The sequence below is a fragment of the Episyrphus balteatus genome, chromosome 1, assembly GCF_945859705.1.
Source record: "Episyrphus balteatus chromosome 1, idEpiBalt1.1, whole genome shotgun sequence".
NCBI classification, from domain to species: Eukaryota; Metazoa; Arthropoda; class Insecta; order Diptera; family Syrphidae; genus Episyrphus; species Episyrphus balteatus.
The window spans coordinates 113,060,613-113,078,984 of record NC_079134.1 but is presented as its reverse complement, the minus strand read 5'-3'; the positions used below and the strand labels follow the sequence as shown (position 1 = coordinate 113,078,984).

At 33.1% G+C, this 18,372-nt stretch overlaps 1 protein-coding gene across 3 annotated transcripts in view; it reads left to right on the top strand.

The window, feature by feature from the left end:
* LOC129906980 (uncharacterized) overlaps positions 1-17,546 on the top strand; it is a 40,942-nt gene extending 23,396 nt beyond the window's left edge. For 2 of the 3 annotated variants that reach the window (XM_055982982.1, XM_055982983.1), the window contains 3 exons: positions 10,326-10,388; positions 13,922-14,302; positions 14,389-17,546. In XM_055982982.1, the coding sequence (XP_055838957.1) occupies positions 10,329-10,388; positions 13,922-14,302; positions 14,389-17,355 (3,408 nt within the window). In that variant the 5' untranslated portion in view covers positions 10,326-10,328 and the 3' untranslated portion in view covers positions 17,356-17,546. The remainder of the gene's footprint in view (positions 1-10,325; positions 10,389-13,921; positions 14,303-14,388) is intronic. The other variant, XM_055982984.1, reaches the window with a different exon arrangement.
* The last annotated feature ends 826 nt before the right edge of the window (positions 17,547-18,372 follow it).

Sequence of the window (18,372 nt, the reverse complement as noted above, 5' to 3'; positions counted from 1 at the left end):
TTTTGCAGATGCTTTTATTTTGTTTTTTTTTTTCTTATTAAAAAGGAGTATCATGCCAGAAAAAGGCAGACAAAATTCTAAACAATAATAATCCATACAGCTGAAATTTTTTTTATTAACCTCAATAGTGTCAAAAATTTTAGGTACACGTTGTTAACTATTTAACGCAATTCACACACGGCCTTAGACCGTGTGTGAATCGGGTTAAATACTAAGCCGAGAATATATTTTTGACACTTTTGAGGTGAAAGGATAATTGCAGTTGTCAAAAATTTATCCTGCTCTAAGAGCTGGTGTTTTTGCATCTGCTTGTACCAGGAGTTTTTAGGCCTACCTTTCTTTTTATTTCGTGTTGGAACGTTATATGATATTGCTTTTTTGACGGGGTTCTCAGGATCTCTCCTTTGAACATGGCAATACCAACTGAGTCGGTCGTGTTCAATCACACAGCTAAATTGAGCTAAAGATAATGTTTTATTCACCAGACATTCAAATGTCAAAAATGTATCCTCTGCTAAATATTTAAAATATGGCTTTAGAGTCATATAGTCACCCGCATACAACAACTTTTAATTACAAATTTTTATTTTTATATGTACCTACACTTCTGGCTTAAGTTTCAAGAGCACCTTAAACAAAAAAATAAAGCAAATAAAATTGAAAACTTGGTAAGGTCAGTTTTTAAAGCCAATCACTGTCATAAATTGCGACTGAATTCAACTTTTGTGTTGCTCAAAATAAAAGTGATGTAACTCCATCCAATTGCATTTCGATATAACAAACTTTTAAAAATCGGAGTACCATATTACACTAAACAATATAAAAAGAAAAACCAGTAACTATCAAAAATATATTGCGTATTTGGAGTTGATTCCTTTTTATATTGAAAGATATTAACAAAATACGATACCATTGAACAAAAAACACACATTTTTCAAAAAAAAACCGATTACATTACCGATCGAATATATTATTAAAAATACCGATGGAATATATTATTAAAAATAAACTTTTTGCTAATTTTAAGTTATTAAAAACAACAGAGCGTGGCGAATTATTTGCCAATTAAAGGAGCAAAGTAAATAAAATGCACGACTGTGTCACGTAGTTGCTGTAAACTAATACTTATGTTAGTTTACAGATTGTAAGGGCTTCCTTTATATAAATTTCAAAGAAATTTTGTCGATGTTGGGGAAGAGCCGACATTCAGGGCAAAGTTTTGTTAAATAATTTTTTTTGTTTTAAAATCGTTAGAGCCGTTTTCGAGTTATTTGGTATAACTTGAAGAATTTGTATGGGATTACACTTTCTAATTAAGGTAGAAAAAGAACAAAAAAAAAACAACTTTCAAAAAAATTGCACACTCATGGTTATGGCTTCAGGTCGATGATAACATCTGGCCCATCCTAGATAAAATCTCTAGCTACGCCCATGAGGAGAATGAGAAAAATAGACAAGGTATTTTACACTTTGTCACACTGATATAAGAGATTGAAATAAACAGACAAACTAGGCCATATAGAATTTGTGATATTTTACAATCTACATAGTTAACTTAGCAGTGTTGCCAGAATATTTTAGAGGTAAATCTTTGCCGAAAATAGCTGCTTTCAAAAATGTATGTAAAACGAATTTAATGGTTTTCGGAAAAAAAATTTTTCATTAAAAGATATGTAGAACTTGTATAAAAAGTAAGATGTTAACTTTTTTCAACAAACAGACAGAAGGACAAACAGACAGACTGACAGACGAACTTTCGGGAGCCACTTTTTTTCAGAATTAAATAAAAGTGATAATGCATATTAAATTTTTCTTTGCGCTTTTTCCCTAAATAGGCTCAAATCTAGGGTAAAGGCCGAGCCACAATTTAATCAACCTAATATGCAACCAATTCATGTGTATTCCCGTCAGCATAATATCTCATAATATTTTCTCTTCCCAATGATATTTGTTTTATAGGTAGGTATAAATTTGTATTTCAACATTTAAAAACTAAAAAAAAACACCTAAAAATCACGTAAATAACAAAAAAATGTGCTTTGTACAACACGCGTACCAGGTAACTGTAGTAAAAGTTTCCGAAGTGTTTTTATGTTTGTGTGTAATATTTATGTAGGTATATGTTTTTAAAAATAATAACAAGCATCTTGATTTTTACCACAAACTATCACTTTGAATATAGCCGCACAACACAACGGTTGTTACGGTTAAGTTCCAATTAAAATCAGGATTTGTGGTAAATCCTGATGTTGCCACACTACTTCTACGAAGAAAAAGACTCAGGCTATATGGCCAATCGAACCGAACCACTATGTTATATAGGAGTTTTACTGGATATGATGTGCCTGCATTTGTTAGCCACACCAGCATGGCGGTTAAAATAAAATACATTGTGAGTTATTTACCTATTACTATACATATGTTCCTGACAAAAATGTTCCATTGGGAGAGGGAAAAATTCCATGTTAATAGGCCAAAGCAACTTTATAACAATTAATATTTTGATCGATATTAAAGGTGTAAGTTGTAAATCACAACAAAAACATTACTGTTAAAAAAAGAGCCAAGTTCTCTTATATTGAAATTATGCTGGCACAAAAAGTACTGAGATGTAAAAGTGTACCAAGTTCTAAAGTTTGGGTTCAAATTCGTATCAATAAAATTTTGATTGTTCTCTTGACAATTTTTCTTAATTATCGATTTTTAAAGTTATTTCAAAAATTGCCAAGTAAACAATCTAAATTTTATTGATACGAATTTGAACCCAAACTTTAGAACTTGGTACACTTTTACATCTCAGTACTTTTTGTGCCAGCATAATTTCAATATAAGAGAACTTGGCTCTTTTTTTAACAGTAATGTTTTTGTTGTGATTTCACTACTTTTTGCAAGGTATGGCTGTAGAATATAAAATCTCTATATTTGATGAAAATTCAGTGAAAATGGGTGAAATTCTCAAACTTAAAATTTTTTCCTTTGTGTAAACTACCAGCTCCACCATTCTACCAAATTTCAAGATTCTACGACAATCAGAAGTGCTCTATAATATTTGATGAAAACTCAGCGGAAATGGGCGGTTGCCACGCCCCCTGGCTGAAATTCTCAAGTTTTAAATTTTTTCCTTTGTATGAACTACCAGCTCTACTATTCTACCAAATTTCAAGATTCTACGACAATCAGAAGTGCTCTATAATAATTTATGAAAATTCAGCGGAAATGGGCGGTTGCCACGCCCCCTAGCTGAAATTCTCAAATTTTAAATTTATTCCTTTGTATTAACTACCAGCTCTACTATTCTACCAAATTTCAAGATTCTACGATAATCAGAAGTGCTCTATAATATATGATGAAAATTCAGCGGAAACGGGCGGATGCCACGCCCCCTGAATTGAAAATCTCAAATTTTCGATTTTTTCCTTTGTATACACCACAAGTCCTATCACCGTGTAAAATTTCAAGTTTCTACGATATCGGGAAGTTCTCCATAATTTTGATGATCTGTCAGTGAGTCAGTGAGTCAGTGAGTCAGTTACGGTTTTTGCGATTTTTGAAGCCCTATATCTCAGAAACTACTCATCGTAGGAGGCTGAAATTTTGTGAGGAGTTTGGTTTTTACGAGCTCAACAAATGTAGTGAGTTTGAAATTTCTAGCATCTTTGGTGTGGAAGTTAGAGGGGGGTCGAAAATGGCCTGAGTTGTTTCCTGTAAATAAGGGTGTAGTGCCAAAGTTGCTAGAGAACTTGGCTGGGCACTACCGTGCCCCTTGATTATTTGTTTCACAGCTAAAATCAAAATGCCTACCTAATCATTTCTTTTGTCTTATAAAATAGTAGAATAGTAGAAGTAGGATTACATCATAACTAGTATTAAGTATTTGTTAGAAATATTTTAAATAATCTCCTTTTCCTGCACTCAGTGTTGTCAGTAATCGAGTACTTTATATCGATTACGTAATTGATTACAAAAATAATCGATTTCAAGTAATCTGATTACAAGTATGTAATCAGAATACATATGAGCAAACATTGAAATCTGAGGGAAGAAGTACTAAATGTATAAAGATAAAGCATTGAACTTTTCATACGAACATATGTATTTGTATATACAAATATATCAAATATCTGAAAAAAAAACAACAAAACAATGAATTTACTACATTTACTCTAGCTATGTGAATCCAGAATTACCATCTCAAAATTTTGGAACCAAACTAGTCTATAGTCTAATTCGTTTGACCAACTTAAACAAATTTTAGGGCAAATTCAATTTTTTTTCGCCTAAAACAATGAAACTTTGAGATATACCTACGTATAAAACCAATTGCAATGCAATAGTTTGGTCAGCTCTTCACCTCCGTTTGAAAATATTCAAAAAAAAATTTTTATAAAAATATATGTTTTTTTCTAAAATCCTCCAAAAATTAATTTTGTTCAAAAATTCAAACGGCAATCGTTTGTCGAACTCGAGAAATAGATAAAAACCCATCGACAAACTAGGTATACCAAGACTGGAAACTTTCGTACGTCTTACCCCCCAAAACCCTTTTATGTACAGTGTTGTCTGTGAATATATGTGAAAGCCACCACGTTGGTAAATGACGTTAACACGCACACATTTATAGATTCACGACATTCACCACACATCGAACACGAACACAACGATAGATTCACGACATTCACCACACCGCGCAGCTTGTAGGCAAACGTCATATGACCGCTCAGTTTTAAGTCTTGGTATAGGTTGTTTATATGTCCAGTGTCCATCCTAAGTATAGGAAATATTAAAAACAACTTTTTATAGCAACTGTCATACAAAATATCATTTTCTTTTTAAATCCCCAAAAATTAATTTCTGTTCAAAAATTCAAACGGCTCTAAATTGCATATACTTATACAAAATAGAGACATCATCCAAGCCAATATTTTTATATTTTTAATTTTTATGATTTAAGTTGTTTTTTTTTTTGCGTATGAAAAAGAAAAAATTATGCAGCTATGAAAGTCCCAGAGTAAAAATTTTGACTTTACAACCGTTTAATCTTCAGTTAATGAATGGTCAAAAAAATTCAGATGGTTTTACTATTCTATTCAGTCAGTGGTTAAATTATAGGAAACTAAGAAATTCACTGTGGTGTATGCGTAACTATTGTGTTGTACATTTTCAGTTCAAATTTTTTTTTTTGAATAACTCTTAAACCTTGTAAAAACGACGATTTTTGGCATATGTGAAGAACTCGGATGGACAAACGATTTAATACGTCTATTTCAAAATTTGAGCCTTTAAGACGATTTTTCATTTTTCAAACATCCTCTAAAAAATTGAATTTGCTCTAAAAATTATTTGAAGGGTGGAAAAAAAATGTTGGTGGACAAACATGGACAAAAGTTGAAAAAAACGAATTAAACTAGCGTGGTTCAAAATTGTTTAGGTCGCTATTCTGGCTTCACGGAGCTATTTACTAGAGATGCCGCGAACATTGATTTGGACGAATACCGAATACCGAATATTCGGCCACATTCCTCGGCCGAATACCGAATATTCGGCCAAGGACACTCAGAAAAAAACGTTGGTAATTTAAAAAAATTTATACTTTGTCTCAAGAATAGATGTGGCTTAAAAAATTCCCAACAACATAGTATTGTAATGATGAATAACTGAACTACTTTTAAGATAAATGTCTGAACACACTACATACTACTGCAAAGGTAGACATCTAAAATCGAATTATATATGAGGACTGTTCGCCAAGATCGAAAGGCGGACCCATACAAGTGGTGGTCAACACATACTACAAAATTTCATATTTTGAAAACATTTGCAAAAGTCTACCTTTCTTCTCCTGGGACAAGTGTTTACAGCGAAAGACTATTTTTCGAAGCAGGAATAGTCTACGAAGATAAACGTAATGGTTTACTACCAACATATGCGGAACCAATAGTTTTCATTCACCACAACTTGCCTTTAGTAGATTATGGGCCATTTTTTTCACTATTACTCAACTTTGAGAAAAATCTGAAGTTGGCAAGCTTGAGAGTTAGCTCCAACTCGAGATTTTAATCAAAAGCTGAAAAGGACAATGGTAATTTTTGTATGGGAGCTGGCCCTGAGACCAATAACGATGAGTCATATGTCATTGGAAAGGTATTTTTGCGTAGATCAATTGTTTATATGGCGCCAAGACTCAATTCGCTGTGGGGAAAAAGTTATAGCCATAAATGTAGAACATAGTAAAAATAGGTAATAGACGGAGAGACGACCGCCGAATTACTGAGATCATACGGATAAGGGATAAAATTGGTGTCAAATGAAAGATAAGTTGATAGAGAAAATGAAAAAAATAGGGTTACCGCTTTTAAAATGGTAACTTTTATGTGGCAACCCTATTTTAAAAGAAATAATGGTATATTACATATCTTTGTAGTATGATCAAATAAGAACATTTTTTAAATGCCAAACGAAAACTTAGACGGTGAAAAAATTAACAAAATAATATGAGAAATAAAAAGAAAAAAAAAAAAGAAAAATAAAAGCAAAAATACCTTCCCAATGACATATGACTCATCGTTATTGGTCTCAGGGCCAAAATTACCATTCTCCTTTGTTTTATTCATTAATTCTTAGCTCCCTTGTTCCAAACTCAAAGTTGCCCAACTTGTTGTTTTAATAATATCCCTAGGTTATTTGTGACAGTCAATTTCACAAACTGTCAATTTCGAATATTATTTTGAATGATGTGTCGTTTAAATTGAAGTTTCTTAGGTTTTTTTTTAGTTAATGGTTTCATATGTTTATTGATTTATTCAAACCAATAAGATTTCGAGGGAAACGCACCCAATTTACAATGAAAAAGTAGATTTTCCAAGATTACAAAAGGAAACTCCTAAACAAAAATGTTTTTTTCCAGAGAAAAAAATCAAACACATAAAATCAATTTTTATCACACAAATCACTTTTGCATTTATTTTAAATTAAGCCCTGATTTTTCAATCGTCAGTTAGACTATCAGAGGAATAAATGTCAATATAAAAAAAAAAACTTTTATTCCTAGGAATAACCTCTAACTGAGGTTTATCTGACTATTGAAAAATTGGCCATATGACATTTAAACAAACTTTTGAAACAGAAATAATAATAAATAACGACATTTAAAAAAAAAAAAACTCAAGTTTGCTCGAAAACTTCTGATAATTCCTGAAGTTGAAAAAATTAAAGTTTATAAACTTTAGATTTGAAAATTGAAAGTTAAAAACGTCAACTTTCAGTGAATGAAAACAATTTTTCAAGTTGAGAATAAAAATCCTCGAGTTGTGTTCAACTTCAAGTGAATAAAATCGCCCTATATGTACTAAAATTAAAAATTTTTAATAAAACACACATTTTGGTATAATAATTTGTCTTTTTTCTTCTCCATTTGGTATAATAGTTTAACTATTCGGCCGAATACCGAATACCTGAAAAATAGGACGAATAGGCCGAATACCGAATAGTGGCCGAATGTTCGCGGCATCTCTACTATTTACTGCGCAGCGTCGTATAACAAAGTATCCTTGGTTGTTTTTGTACTACTCTATAAAGTAATTTCTTTCCCATGTTACTACTGCAAACTTAAGAAACAAAATATAGGAACACTAAATATTTCTTTCTCAGATCCCAATTTAATTCTATTTGTAAACATTTTTGCAGCGTCGAAATTCTTAGAACTTTCTTTCTTTTTACTGAATGATATGTAAACTTCAGTTTGCTGTCTATTTCAAAGCAGACTTCAATGAAGAAAAGTTTCATCGACGCGACGGCGGTCGGCGTTAAACAAATATCCAACGTGCAATTTTAAAGAAATACTCATACAGAATTACTTACAACAACCATCATCACAAGCACATATACACAAGGTCTTATGAATTATTGATAGCACGAACAGGCGTTGTTGTTTTAACGTTAAAACTTCACGCAATCAACGTGGGTGTAATTGACGACGATTTCACGTTTATGCACACAATATACATAAAACAAGACCCTCACCCGTCAGCCCCTTCATATGGAACCCTCGACCATGCGACTATATACTTCAATTCAAACCATCCATTATACCATTTTTTGTATAACAATACAAGAAAAAACCAAGCACACAACGGCACAATATTGATAAATTCTTTCTTCTGCTTCTGGCCTGAGAATCCATACTGGACTTGGATAATGTAAGATCAAAAACGTACAATGTGTATTGTAAGGTATCTCATTGTGTAGTTTGCTACTACACCGCACCACGGACGCTAACTACTTAAAGCCTTGAATGAACTTTGGATAAACCGAGCGACAGGTTTTCGATCGCGCCGAAAGTTTAACATATTTATTTCATGAACCGGTTTCAATGGATCTGACAACATTGGTAATGGTTATGTTGTACTAAAGTACCCTGTGAAGAAAGAAAAATAGGTTCAACTGCAAATAAAACGAAGACATTTAATTCATTTTTGCTAGCCATTGGGTATATTTAGTATTGCGAACATATTTAAAATGCAATCGATATCATTTTTGTACATCCGAATATTATTGTCATTTATACTAGCACCTATATATTAACACACACGAATACATTATACATATTTGGATATAAATTGTTATGAAAAATTAAATACATACGTGTGCATTTTTCATAAATATTCCATAATATAAATTCTTCTTCCTTTAAATCGGCGGCGCTGTTATGATCTCGATGTCGAGGGGATCAAAATTGATCTGCTGGTGGGTTCTGGGCGACAAGCATCCCGGCTTTGTATTGAACCAACTGAATGCCTGTGTTTTTGCATTTGTTAGTACAAAAACCAATAGTTTTTAGTGCTGCCTTTAAGGGGTAATAACACCTTGTAAACCATGAAATCGAGCGTCAAAATAATCAGCGTATAAAACAAAGAAGAAATATTATTTTCTTTTGGTGTTTGTTTAGTTTAATTAAGTATATTAATAGGTAACAGAATAGGCTAATGTTAAATTTTTTAATGATGTGAAATTTTTTAAATGGCGGTGTAGTTCAGGATGATAGTAAAATCCTGTGCTCCCATCGGGCGACCAACTAACTCCTACAGTTTTTAACCGATTGGGCTGAAATTTTGCAGTGAAGTACGTTGGATTTTTTTGAAATATTTTTTCTTCATTGATTTAAGGAAAATCTCCTTTCTTTAAATTTATAAATATGAACAGAAAGGCATAGGTCTTGCTCGTGAAAGGAATTTGAAACAATTTTGCCCATTCTAATTTCAATTTCAACCCCCAAATTGATACAAATTTCGATGTCTACCAAACATGTTCTTAAACGCTCCCTTACTTCTATTAATTTTGTTATCCTCCTTAAAATCGTTTTCTGAACAGGCTGATTACTGTTTTACAAAAGAATTAATGATCTTACAACATAAAAATATTGTTCTTATTTTTTCGTGCTGGAAGTTTTTTATAATACAATTTAAGCAATAAATAGTATCGAACCCTAAACCCAATAAAGTTTTTATTGGCTTCTAATTAAGTGAGATTTAATTTTTTTTAATACTAATGCAGTTATGACAAACACATACGTATTTATCTGCTGGATATCATTCAAAAGTGCTACTCGTATTTCTTTTGAAAACGTAAGTCATTACCGCGACAGATCCAAGGAAAACTAGATATTTATACTTCCAATATTATGCTAATAGAGAGAAAGACCAGTCAAAATATATTTTGAGATCTTCTTTAAAAATATGTAAATTTAATATTGGTTTGAACATGATAATGGATTGTTTTTTTTTTTTTTCTTTGATAGATGTTGATGATGATGGTGACATATAAATATGTTTGCATGAATTTATTTATGAATATAATATTCAAGATTACTGTAGGTAAATATGGGCAGATGAGCTCAATGACATACAAATACATAAATAAAAGCCGAGTTTCCTTGAGACTTCGCAGTCCAGTCAGTTAAAATTTAGCACAGATTTGAACAACTAATACTCACTGGGAATAACTAAAACTTTTTTCATTGAGTAAAAATGAGTTAAAGTAAATGCTTTTAACAAAATGAAAATAAGGAACATTCTAATCGTACAAAAAGATCTTTACAAATTGCATACAGATTGGCTTTGTTTTGTGATATTCGCTCTAGCTTACCTTGAATTTATTAAATTACTATAAAAATAGTTACCTGTCAAATTAAAAAATAATTAGTTTCATATGTGTGTTCCGGTACTTGTACCGCCTCTATTTGTTTCCCTTAAAGAATCTAAATACGTATACTAAATTAAAACGAAATTTATAAAATTTATGATAGTTATTTGTTTTTAACTTTATTTCAGAAAATGCAGGATGGTTCACAACGAGGACCAAGGGAGGATACACTTCCAAATGCTGTGATACAGGTTTGTTTCCTTATCTTATTTATATAATGCAATGGTATTGCAATAAGCAAATGTTTTATGTAAACGATATTGCAAACTTGTTTTTCTTTTACTCAAAATTGATATCTTAGGTAAAACTTAACATTGTATAAAAAAAAATGTGGATAGGTACACAATGTCACCTTAAACTTCCAAAAGAAGTTTCTGTGCTTTTAGCTCCCAAATTTCTCCCATTTCAAATTCTTTCCAAAATTTTAGGCAAGTTTAAATTTATTTAAGAATTTAATCATATTTTTGCAAAAATCCGACTAAAACATGACATGTTCATTTCCGATTGTACAGTTTTTATCTGGCAAAAATGGCAACTAAAATGTACCGAACTTATACTAGGCTTTTAGAGAATTTAATTAATTAGCCCTATTAATTTAACCTTGTCATTTTAAGTATTTTCGAGTTCGGGCATCAGCTCTTTTGTTTTCACTTTAAAAAAAAAACGATTTAGTTTCACTGACAATAATTTATTAGTAAAAATAGCTAGATTTTGCAGTAGGGAGTCACAGGTTGAGGTTAGGTTGAAATAAGGTTAAATGAGATAAATAAGGTTAAGAGTTTTCGCCCCATTCGAATAATGTGAATTTAATTTTGTGTTTACCCCAGATCTGCTATTTATTACTCCTTCCGTTTTTCTCTGGGCTCAAACATAAAAAAAAACTTGCACATTTTGTATGAATAATATACGGTTTAAAACTTACTAACTGAGAAAAATACTCATATTCATTTGAAGGCATAAAATTATTTTTTAATGCAGCATTAGGAAGTGACTAAAATAGATCTGTCAATAGCGACATATACACATGTATACAGGTAATATTAATTAAAAAACATGTTCGCTGCCCCAAATTATGCTAAGAACTTTAATTTATTCAGAGAAAAATTGTGCCAACCGGAATTTGACTGTCTAGCTGATAAAAAAATGAAGAGACATACACATATGTAAATGTAGGTACTTCGCTAGTCTGAATATATACCTACTTTATGCAAGTTAGCCCATTGTATTTTTTTCTTTAATAGATATAAATTTTCCCGGCTTTCGTCTTTCTATGCATTGGTAGTAGTACTCGTAGGTATCTATTGAGGAAAGGGAAAATAATAAAAAAAAAAAATGAAATAAATTAAAAATAAGTTGTCCAGATGTTCAATGCAACCATCTTGTATGGTTGTTACTGAAGAAGCAAAGATCGTTTGTTGTGCCTCGATCAGGGAAACTACTGACTCAGTAGTGCTGAGTTTCTTCGAGTAGGAAAAGAGGTCTACATCAAAGAAGTTCGTTCAACTAGGAAGACATTGAAGAAATGTGTGGTACGCGTGTAGGTATGTTGTTTTTACTTGAAAGAAACAAAATGAAGTATTGTTAGGTAGTGGTAAGATTAAAACAATGTTCGCAAGTTTGGAAGTGGCATATAACTGAGGATTATGAATGATATATTATGTGAAATAAAAACATTTGAAGAGGGATAATAATTATTATTCTTTTGCCTCATTAAGCTATCGCTGTTATGAACGTTGACTTGTCAAAAAATGTTGGTTATGACATCAAAGTATACAAAAAAAAAATGCTATTGCGGATGTTGTCAACATGTTGATGATACGAGAAAAAAAATAGAAACCGTATTTTCATATGCTTGTTTTATAGCATAGGTTTTATTAAAATGCTTTCATTTTAAAGCCCAGTTAGTTGTGTGCTATAAACATTTTGCCCTACAACATTTTTATTGTTTTATTTTTTACAAACATATCGGTTCATATTTCTATGGTTTAAATAAAATATAAATACATACACAAATAAAAAACAATACAAAATTTAAGAAGTTTCCAAAAGCTGCAGCTTTGTTGGGTCTCCATTAATAGGTAGTTTTTCTATAGTCTTCTTTATGGTCATTGTATTATCATATATATGAGCCCTGGCAATGGATCAGAGTTCGGCGAACTAAAATCGCGGGATCTACTTTCACATGTGAAATAACTTCACTTTTAGAGGGAAATAATTACACTTCTTTTCGATTTAGGCATATCCCAATAAATTATTTGGACAATTTTTATACAATTTTCTAAAAACAATTAAATGTTGTAAATAATCATTAGATTAAAAAAGTGTTAACATCATGTATTTTAATAAAATATGGAGAGCCACAGCTGAAGGTACTGTAACGAGTCAGAAAAGTGAATTCGGAGAAATAAAGAAAAAAAGGCGAATTGGAAAAAAACAGCAATAACAGTTAGAAATATAGTGAAGTATCATACCTACTTCAAGTCAAGTTTATTTAAGTTCGAATAGGAAAGGTCCAATAGAAAAATTAAATGTTTATCAAAGACAGTTTTCTTTTATATTTCCTGCCAGAGATGTCCAGCACTTTATTAGCGTCCATTTCGGCCGCAAGGTCTTGATGGTCATTTCGATTAAAATCGAAATGATTTTAATCTAAGTAAGGTAGAGAAAGATCGCTAAGCAATGCTAGTAGTCACTGGAAACGTGCACAGCAATTGACAAATAGTCCTAATATTTGGCAGCATCGTTGCTATTTTGTAGGCATCTGTTGAAGATACTGGGATATTTTCTCTCAACAGTTGCCAAATTTTTAGGTCTCCCTTTAAAGCTAACAAACAACTGCTCGATTCTTTTCATGGGAGCGCTAGGGAACCTGGGGGAAGGCACGTGCCCCCGTCCCCACCCCCTTGGGTCCACCCTTGCACTTATAATTCAAGTGTAATAGCTTTTAAAAGTTGCATTGCTTATCAAAATTAAATCCTGCGTTTACGATTATCATTTTAATTAATGTCTTTGGCTCGCTCAAAATTTAGGAGGAAATCAAAGAAATTTGGATTTTTAGAGATTTTTGAAATATACGGCCCTATTCTGCTATTCGATTCACGTGAATGTCTAAAACAAGAAGCCTTTAAATGGGGATTAAAATTAAATTTAAGCAAATTTTTTTTTTCCTCAGAATTTTTAAGATAGCGAGACACATCGCTTTGCTTTCGAAAATTTGAGATTTTTCAAAGCGTGTTTGACGTGATTAAGGAATGAAAGCTTTCGATTCACGTGAATCGAATAGCGGAATAGGGCTGATATGTTTTTTTTTTATTAGAAAAAGTAGGTACATTTAATATTTGTATGCTTGAAAGATAATTCCAAGAAAAAACTTTTAAGCTTATATTTTTTGAAATTGAACACTTTATAAAGAAGCTGCGAAATAATAAGCGAAGAAAAAAAATCATTTGTCATATAAAATCGTTTTTTTTTTTCTTAACAACTTCAACCGATTTGAGCGAGCCAAAGACGAACGATATTATATTTTTTTTACATTATGAAACCTCAGACCCTAATACAACTTTTGACCACTATTACATTGCAAATTAGAGTACTTTTTTACGGCCATACAGAAGTGACACACCCTTATGTATATGTATGTGTATAGGTATATTAAATATATGTTCCTGAATTCATTCATAACTGTGTATATGTGCATAATAAGAATTTTAATATATTATCTTAGCAGGAAGACGCACGCTGGACTCCCCTTCATGAAGCCGCTGCCATTGGAGACGATAAGAGGCTACAAGCACTTCTTACAGCAAATGCCGATCGCACTGCCAAAGAATCAAGACACGGAAACACACCGCTCCACGAAGCTGCATGGCGTGGCTTTAGTCGGTGTGTAAAAATTTTATGTGCACCACCAAATCCAAAGAAAGATCAAAAAGATAAAAAGCTTAAAGGAGTCCTTCAAGAAACTAGAGGTGCACTTCATAGCGCTTTATTAGGTATAAGAAACGATGGTGGTTTCTCGGCACTTCATTTGGCAGCCCAAAACGGTCATAATCAAAGCTGCAGAGAAATTCTATTGGCTGGCGGTGATCCCGATATTCAAAATAATGTAAGTTAAGCTTGGTTAGTTCTAAAAGCTAGTCGTAAAATGAAGTTTTTTTAAATTGTACTTTCATTAACTATACTCTTTTTTAGTATGGAGATACCGCTTTGCACACAGCCTGCCGATACGGACATGCTGGAGCAACAAGGATTCTTTTATCTGCCAGTTGTGACTCAAACAAAGCCAATCTCAATGGTGACACTCCTCTTCATATTGCCTGCGCCATGGGCAGAAGAAAGCTAACTAGAATCCTTTTAGAAGCTGGCAGCAATACAACATTACAGAACTCCCAGCACGAAACAGCCCGTGATATTTCAACTCGAAAGAACTACAATGAGATCATTCAAATCCTTGATAATCCTAAAAAACATCGCAGAAACAAAGATAAGTCAAGTGGAAGTGGGGAAGACAGGCATTCTGGCCAGCGAAAAGGACTTTTCAAAGGAGATCACGTGGATGGGATGACGAACCCAGTGAGTTGGTCACCATACGGTTGTCATTACTTTCCTGATCCCAGCTCATTTCCTTCACCCAAACTTGATACTTTACCAAAGGAACCTTTGAAAAAAGGGGAGCAATACTTTCTTGATCTGGCTGGCAATATTTGCAAGGGTCCGGTCGGTGTTGGTAACACATGCTATTGCGGACCATTCTTTAGACATATGGAAGATAAGATCAATAAAAATCGTAAAAGTTTGCGGAAGTATGTTTTTAAAGCAACTGAGAGGCTAGACAGTAAGGTTCAAGCACTAGCTATTAGAACCGACGACCAAATAGAACAATTGACCCGTTCAATGATAGCTGACCGCATTCGTTGTGAGAGTAGACGTTTACACCTGGAACACTGGCTGAAACGTGGTGAACCCTGTCGAGTCACAACAGCAGGTCACCAATCCCGGTCTCGAAATAAAAGTCATACTCTTAGTAGATGTAAGAGTCTTGAGTTTCTTGAAGACGAATCTATGCATGGTAGTAAGATGCAAAACTCAAAGAGCTTTGATGTCCTAGAAGAAGCCCAGGTTACTGTCCACCGCGATGCGGAAGTCAGTGATGATGATGGTCACATTTCTGTAACAAGCCTGGGCCGAGGAGATCGGGACGAAGAAAGATGGGGTCGGTTAGAAACTGATTATTTTAATGTTTCCGAACGGTTAGAAGAACTGTTAGCAAAAACGAATGAAATTCTGGAAATGGAGAAGGAGGCAAGTAAGAAACGAAAAGAGGAACTTCTTGCTTTTACAGAACCTACTGTCAAAAGAAGAGAACGCAAAACTCAAAACGTATTATCTATGGGAAAGGATATTATTGAACAACTACAGCAGGTTTCGCTTGAAGAACAGCCCACTGAAGATCTTAATCAAATAACCGTTTTACCGCTAGAAGATGATACTTCGAGGCAAGACCAAATTGCCCCAGGTTTAAGTGAAGCAACAAATGATTATGCATCATATCTCTCAACAATCCAAACAGGAAGAGCTTCACAGCAGTCAGCCAGTTGCCCACTGCAAGAAAAGTATCAGTCATTTTCTCAAATCCACAGCAACGAAAATATGCTACATGACGTCATTACTGCCATCCGGAAAGACCATCAAATGGTTAAGGAACTCATCGAATCAGAAACTCTCAATGAAATGGAAAATACCCACGAAGACAAACTCAGCTATAAAGATGAGCAAACACTTTTAAATGTGAACGGCTTTTTCCAAAATACTTGTTTTGAAGACGGCTTAGGGGACTCTCCGAGCAATAGCATTAAAGCTGAAAATAAAGTTACAATGACATCAATGAAAAATATTTCTGAATTATGTGAAAAACCCTTCGAAATCCCTACCTACGCCGAATTGAACAAATTAAAACCAAGGGCGGACCCAAGTTTAAATCAATCAAAAGATTGGCGTCGCAAAGCTATAAAAAATTCAAACAAACAACTAGAAGATTTGCCAGAAAGGGTTAATGGTACTATCAAAAAGGTGGAAATAAAAAACAGCGAAATCAAAACTCTCAAAAAACCCTCCATTCTCAAGCGAAACAAAGTCCAGGAGCTCGTTGCTCGATTGCAAGGCAAACTTAGCAGTTCGGTCACAGTAAAGAGCACTGAACGTGATGATTCATCTGAAAGCAGTGAGGATGACCATAATGAGCAAAATGAAGCAAATCAGTTGGAAGATAGTCAAATGCAAATGGGTGCCTATACCTCCTATCGACAACCGCAAATGAATTCACCAAACAATAGCGCTATAGTTTCTACCAACAACATGATACAAACAAATTCAAGTTTATACTCAACTATTATTCCAAACAACAGCTATCCTTATCGTTTGATTCCCAAAGATGCATATTTCCATGAGTTACCGAATAGGGGTCGGCCAAACCTTCAACCTCATAGTTTCTCTAATCAGTCAGAACAACAAATTCAACAGTCACCCTTAAGTCTCCCTAATAACTACTATCATCATCATCAGCAACATCAAAATATCCAGAATCAACATCAACAGCAACAACACCAAACGTGGAGTCGCATTTCCAGTGAAAGACAAATGCCTGTAAATCTTCAAATGCAACAAAAGCCTTCTCTTTTGAATCATTCATATCCATCGCCCTATAACAATATGCCACCTATAATGGTGCATACACCTCCTCAACCCTTACGACCACCTGTTGCAGAGCGGCTCCTTTCCAATAGGAAATTCATGCCACTAAATAGCATCTCCCCAGATTATGAGCTTGCTGGAGTTGTTCCAGTTAACATTAAAAACTGCAACCAAATGCAAAATGCAAATATTCTAATTCAGCAATCATCTACAGCTGGTTTAATAAACTCTATGGATCATAATCCGCAACACATGGTGGAACGTGATGTAAGCAATGATTCAGGTTTCAGTACACGTATCTATGGAGGAGGCAGTGAATCACATCGACCGAGTCCGAGTCTTTCAGGACATACTGACTACGGAGGCATGCACTCGCCTTCACATGGTGTTATTTATCCAAGTGGACATGTCCAAACAGAAGTTGGTGATATGGCATATTACATGGCAAATGTGTCCAGTTTAGTTTAAATGTTTTGTTTTGTTTGTATATCAAAATATGAAGTAAGATTTATTTAATTAACTAACTATTAAAACATTATTTTACATAAATTCTTTATCTATAGGTACTTTTTTAAACACTAATTATTTTATATTTACTGAACTACCTTTAAGTTTTTTTATATCAAAGAACACAATTAAATTGTTAAATATGGATCAAATTTTTCTTTTCATTTTTTTCAGCAACAGAAAATAATTGTGAAGATTTGTTAAAAAGCTTTACCTACAATCATTTTTAAAGAATTTTTTGAATTTATGTAGGTATTTGAGGTCTCACCTTTTGATTAATGAACTTAATTAGATTAGGTTTTCTAGTTATAAAACGGCACTAACCAGAGTTTGTTGGGATTGTCTGAGAAGCCGCTATTTCTGCCTAGGTTTTATGGTTGCAGAGCAATGGCTTATTTAGAACCATTTTTTCAGTGCCAGATCATAATTTAGTGTCGGGTTAAATTGTAATTTTGAAAGTCTTATCTCCCCGTTTCCTTTGTTTGATATTAGAAACATTACAATAAACAGATGTTATCAACGATACAAAATCAACGATAAAAAATATTTTTTCAATTTGTGGAACAAATGACTGCAAATACTACAAATTAATACTCTCATACTGGGCTGTAGACTTTATTTATATACACTGCCGGTCAATAGAATAGGTTCACTTTATAATCGATAAAGAATTGAATTTTGCGCCTGCAAAAACTGAAGGAAAACCCTTTATAATGATCCATATTCAAAGATATAACTTTTTCTAACTTAATAACGAAGAAAAAAATAACAAAAATAATAAAAATTATTTAAATTATTTCTATTTTAAGTGGAGCGATTGAATATAATTCAATTTTAAAGTTCAAGTGACCTCAACTCCAAATTTATAAAGCGTTTCGCCCAGGTACGACAGTGGGCTCATCAGTTAGATCTGTCGTACCCTTACTAAGACGCCTTATTTTGGTCGATGTTTACCGACACTATATAAAACTCACAGCA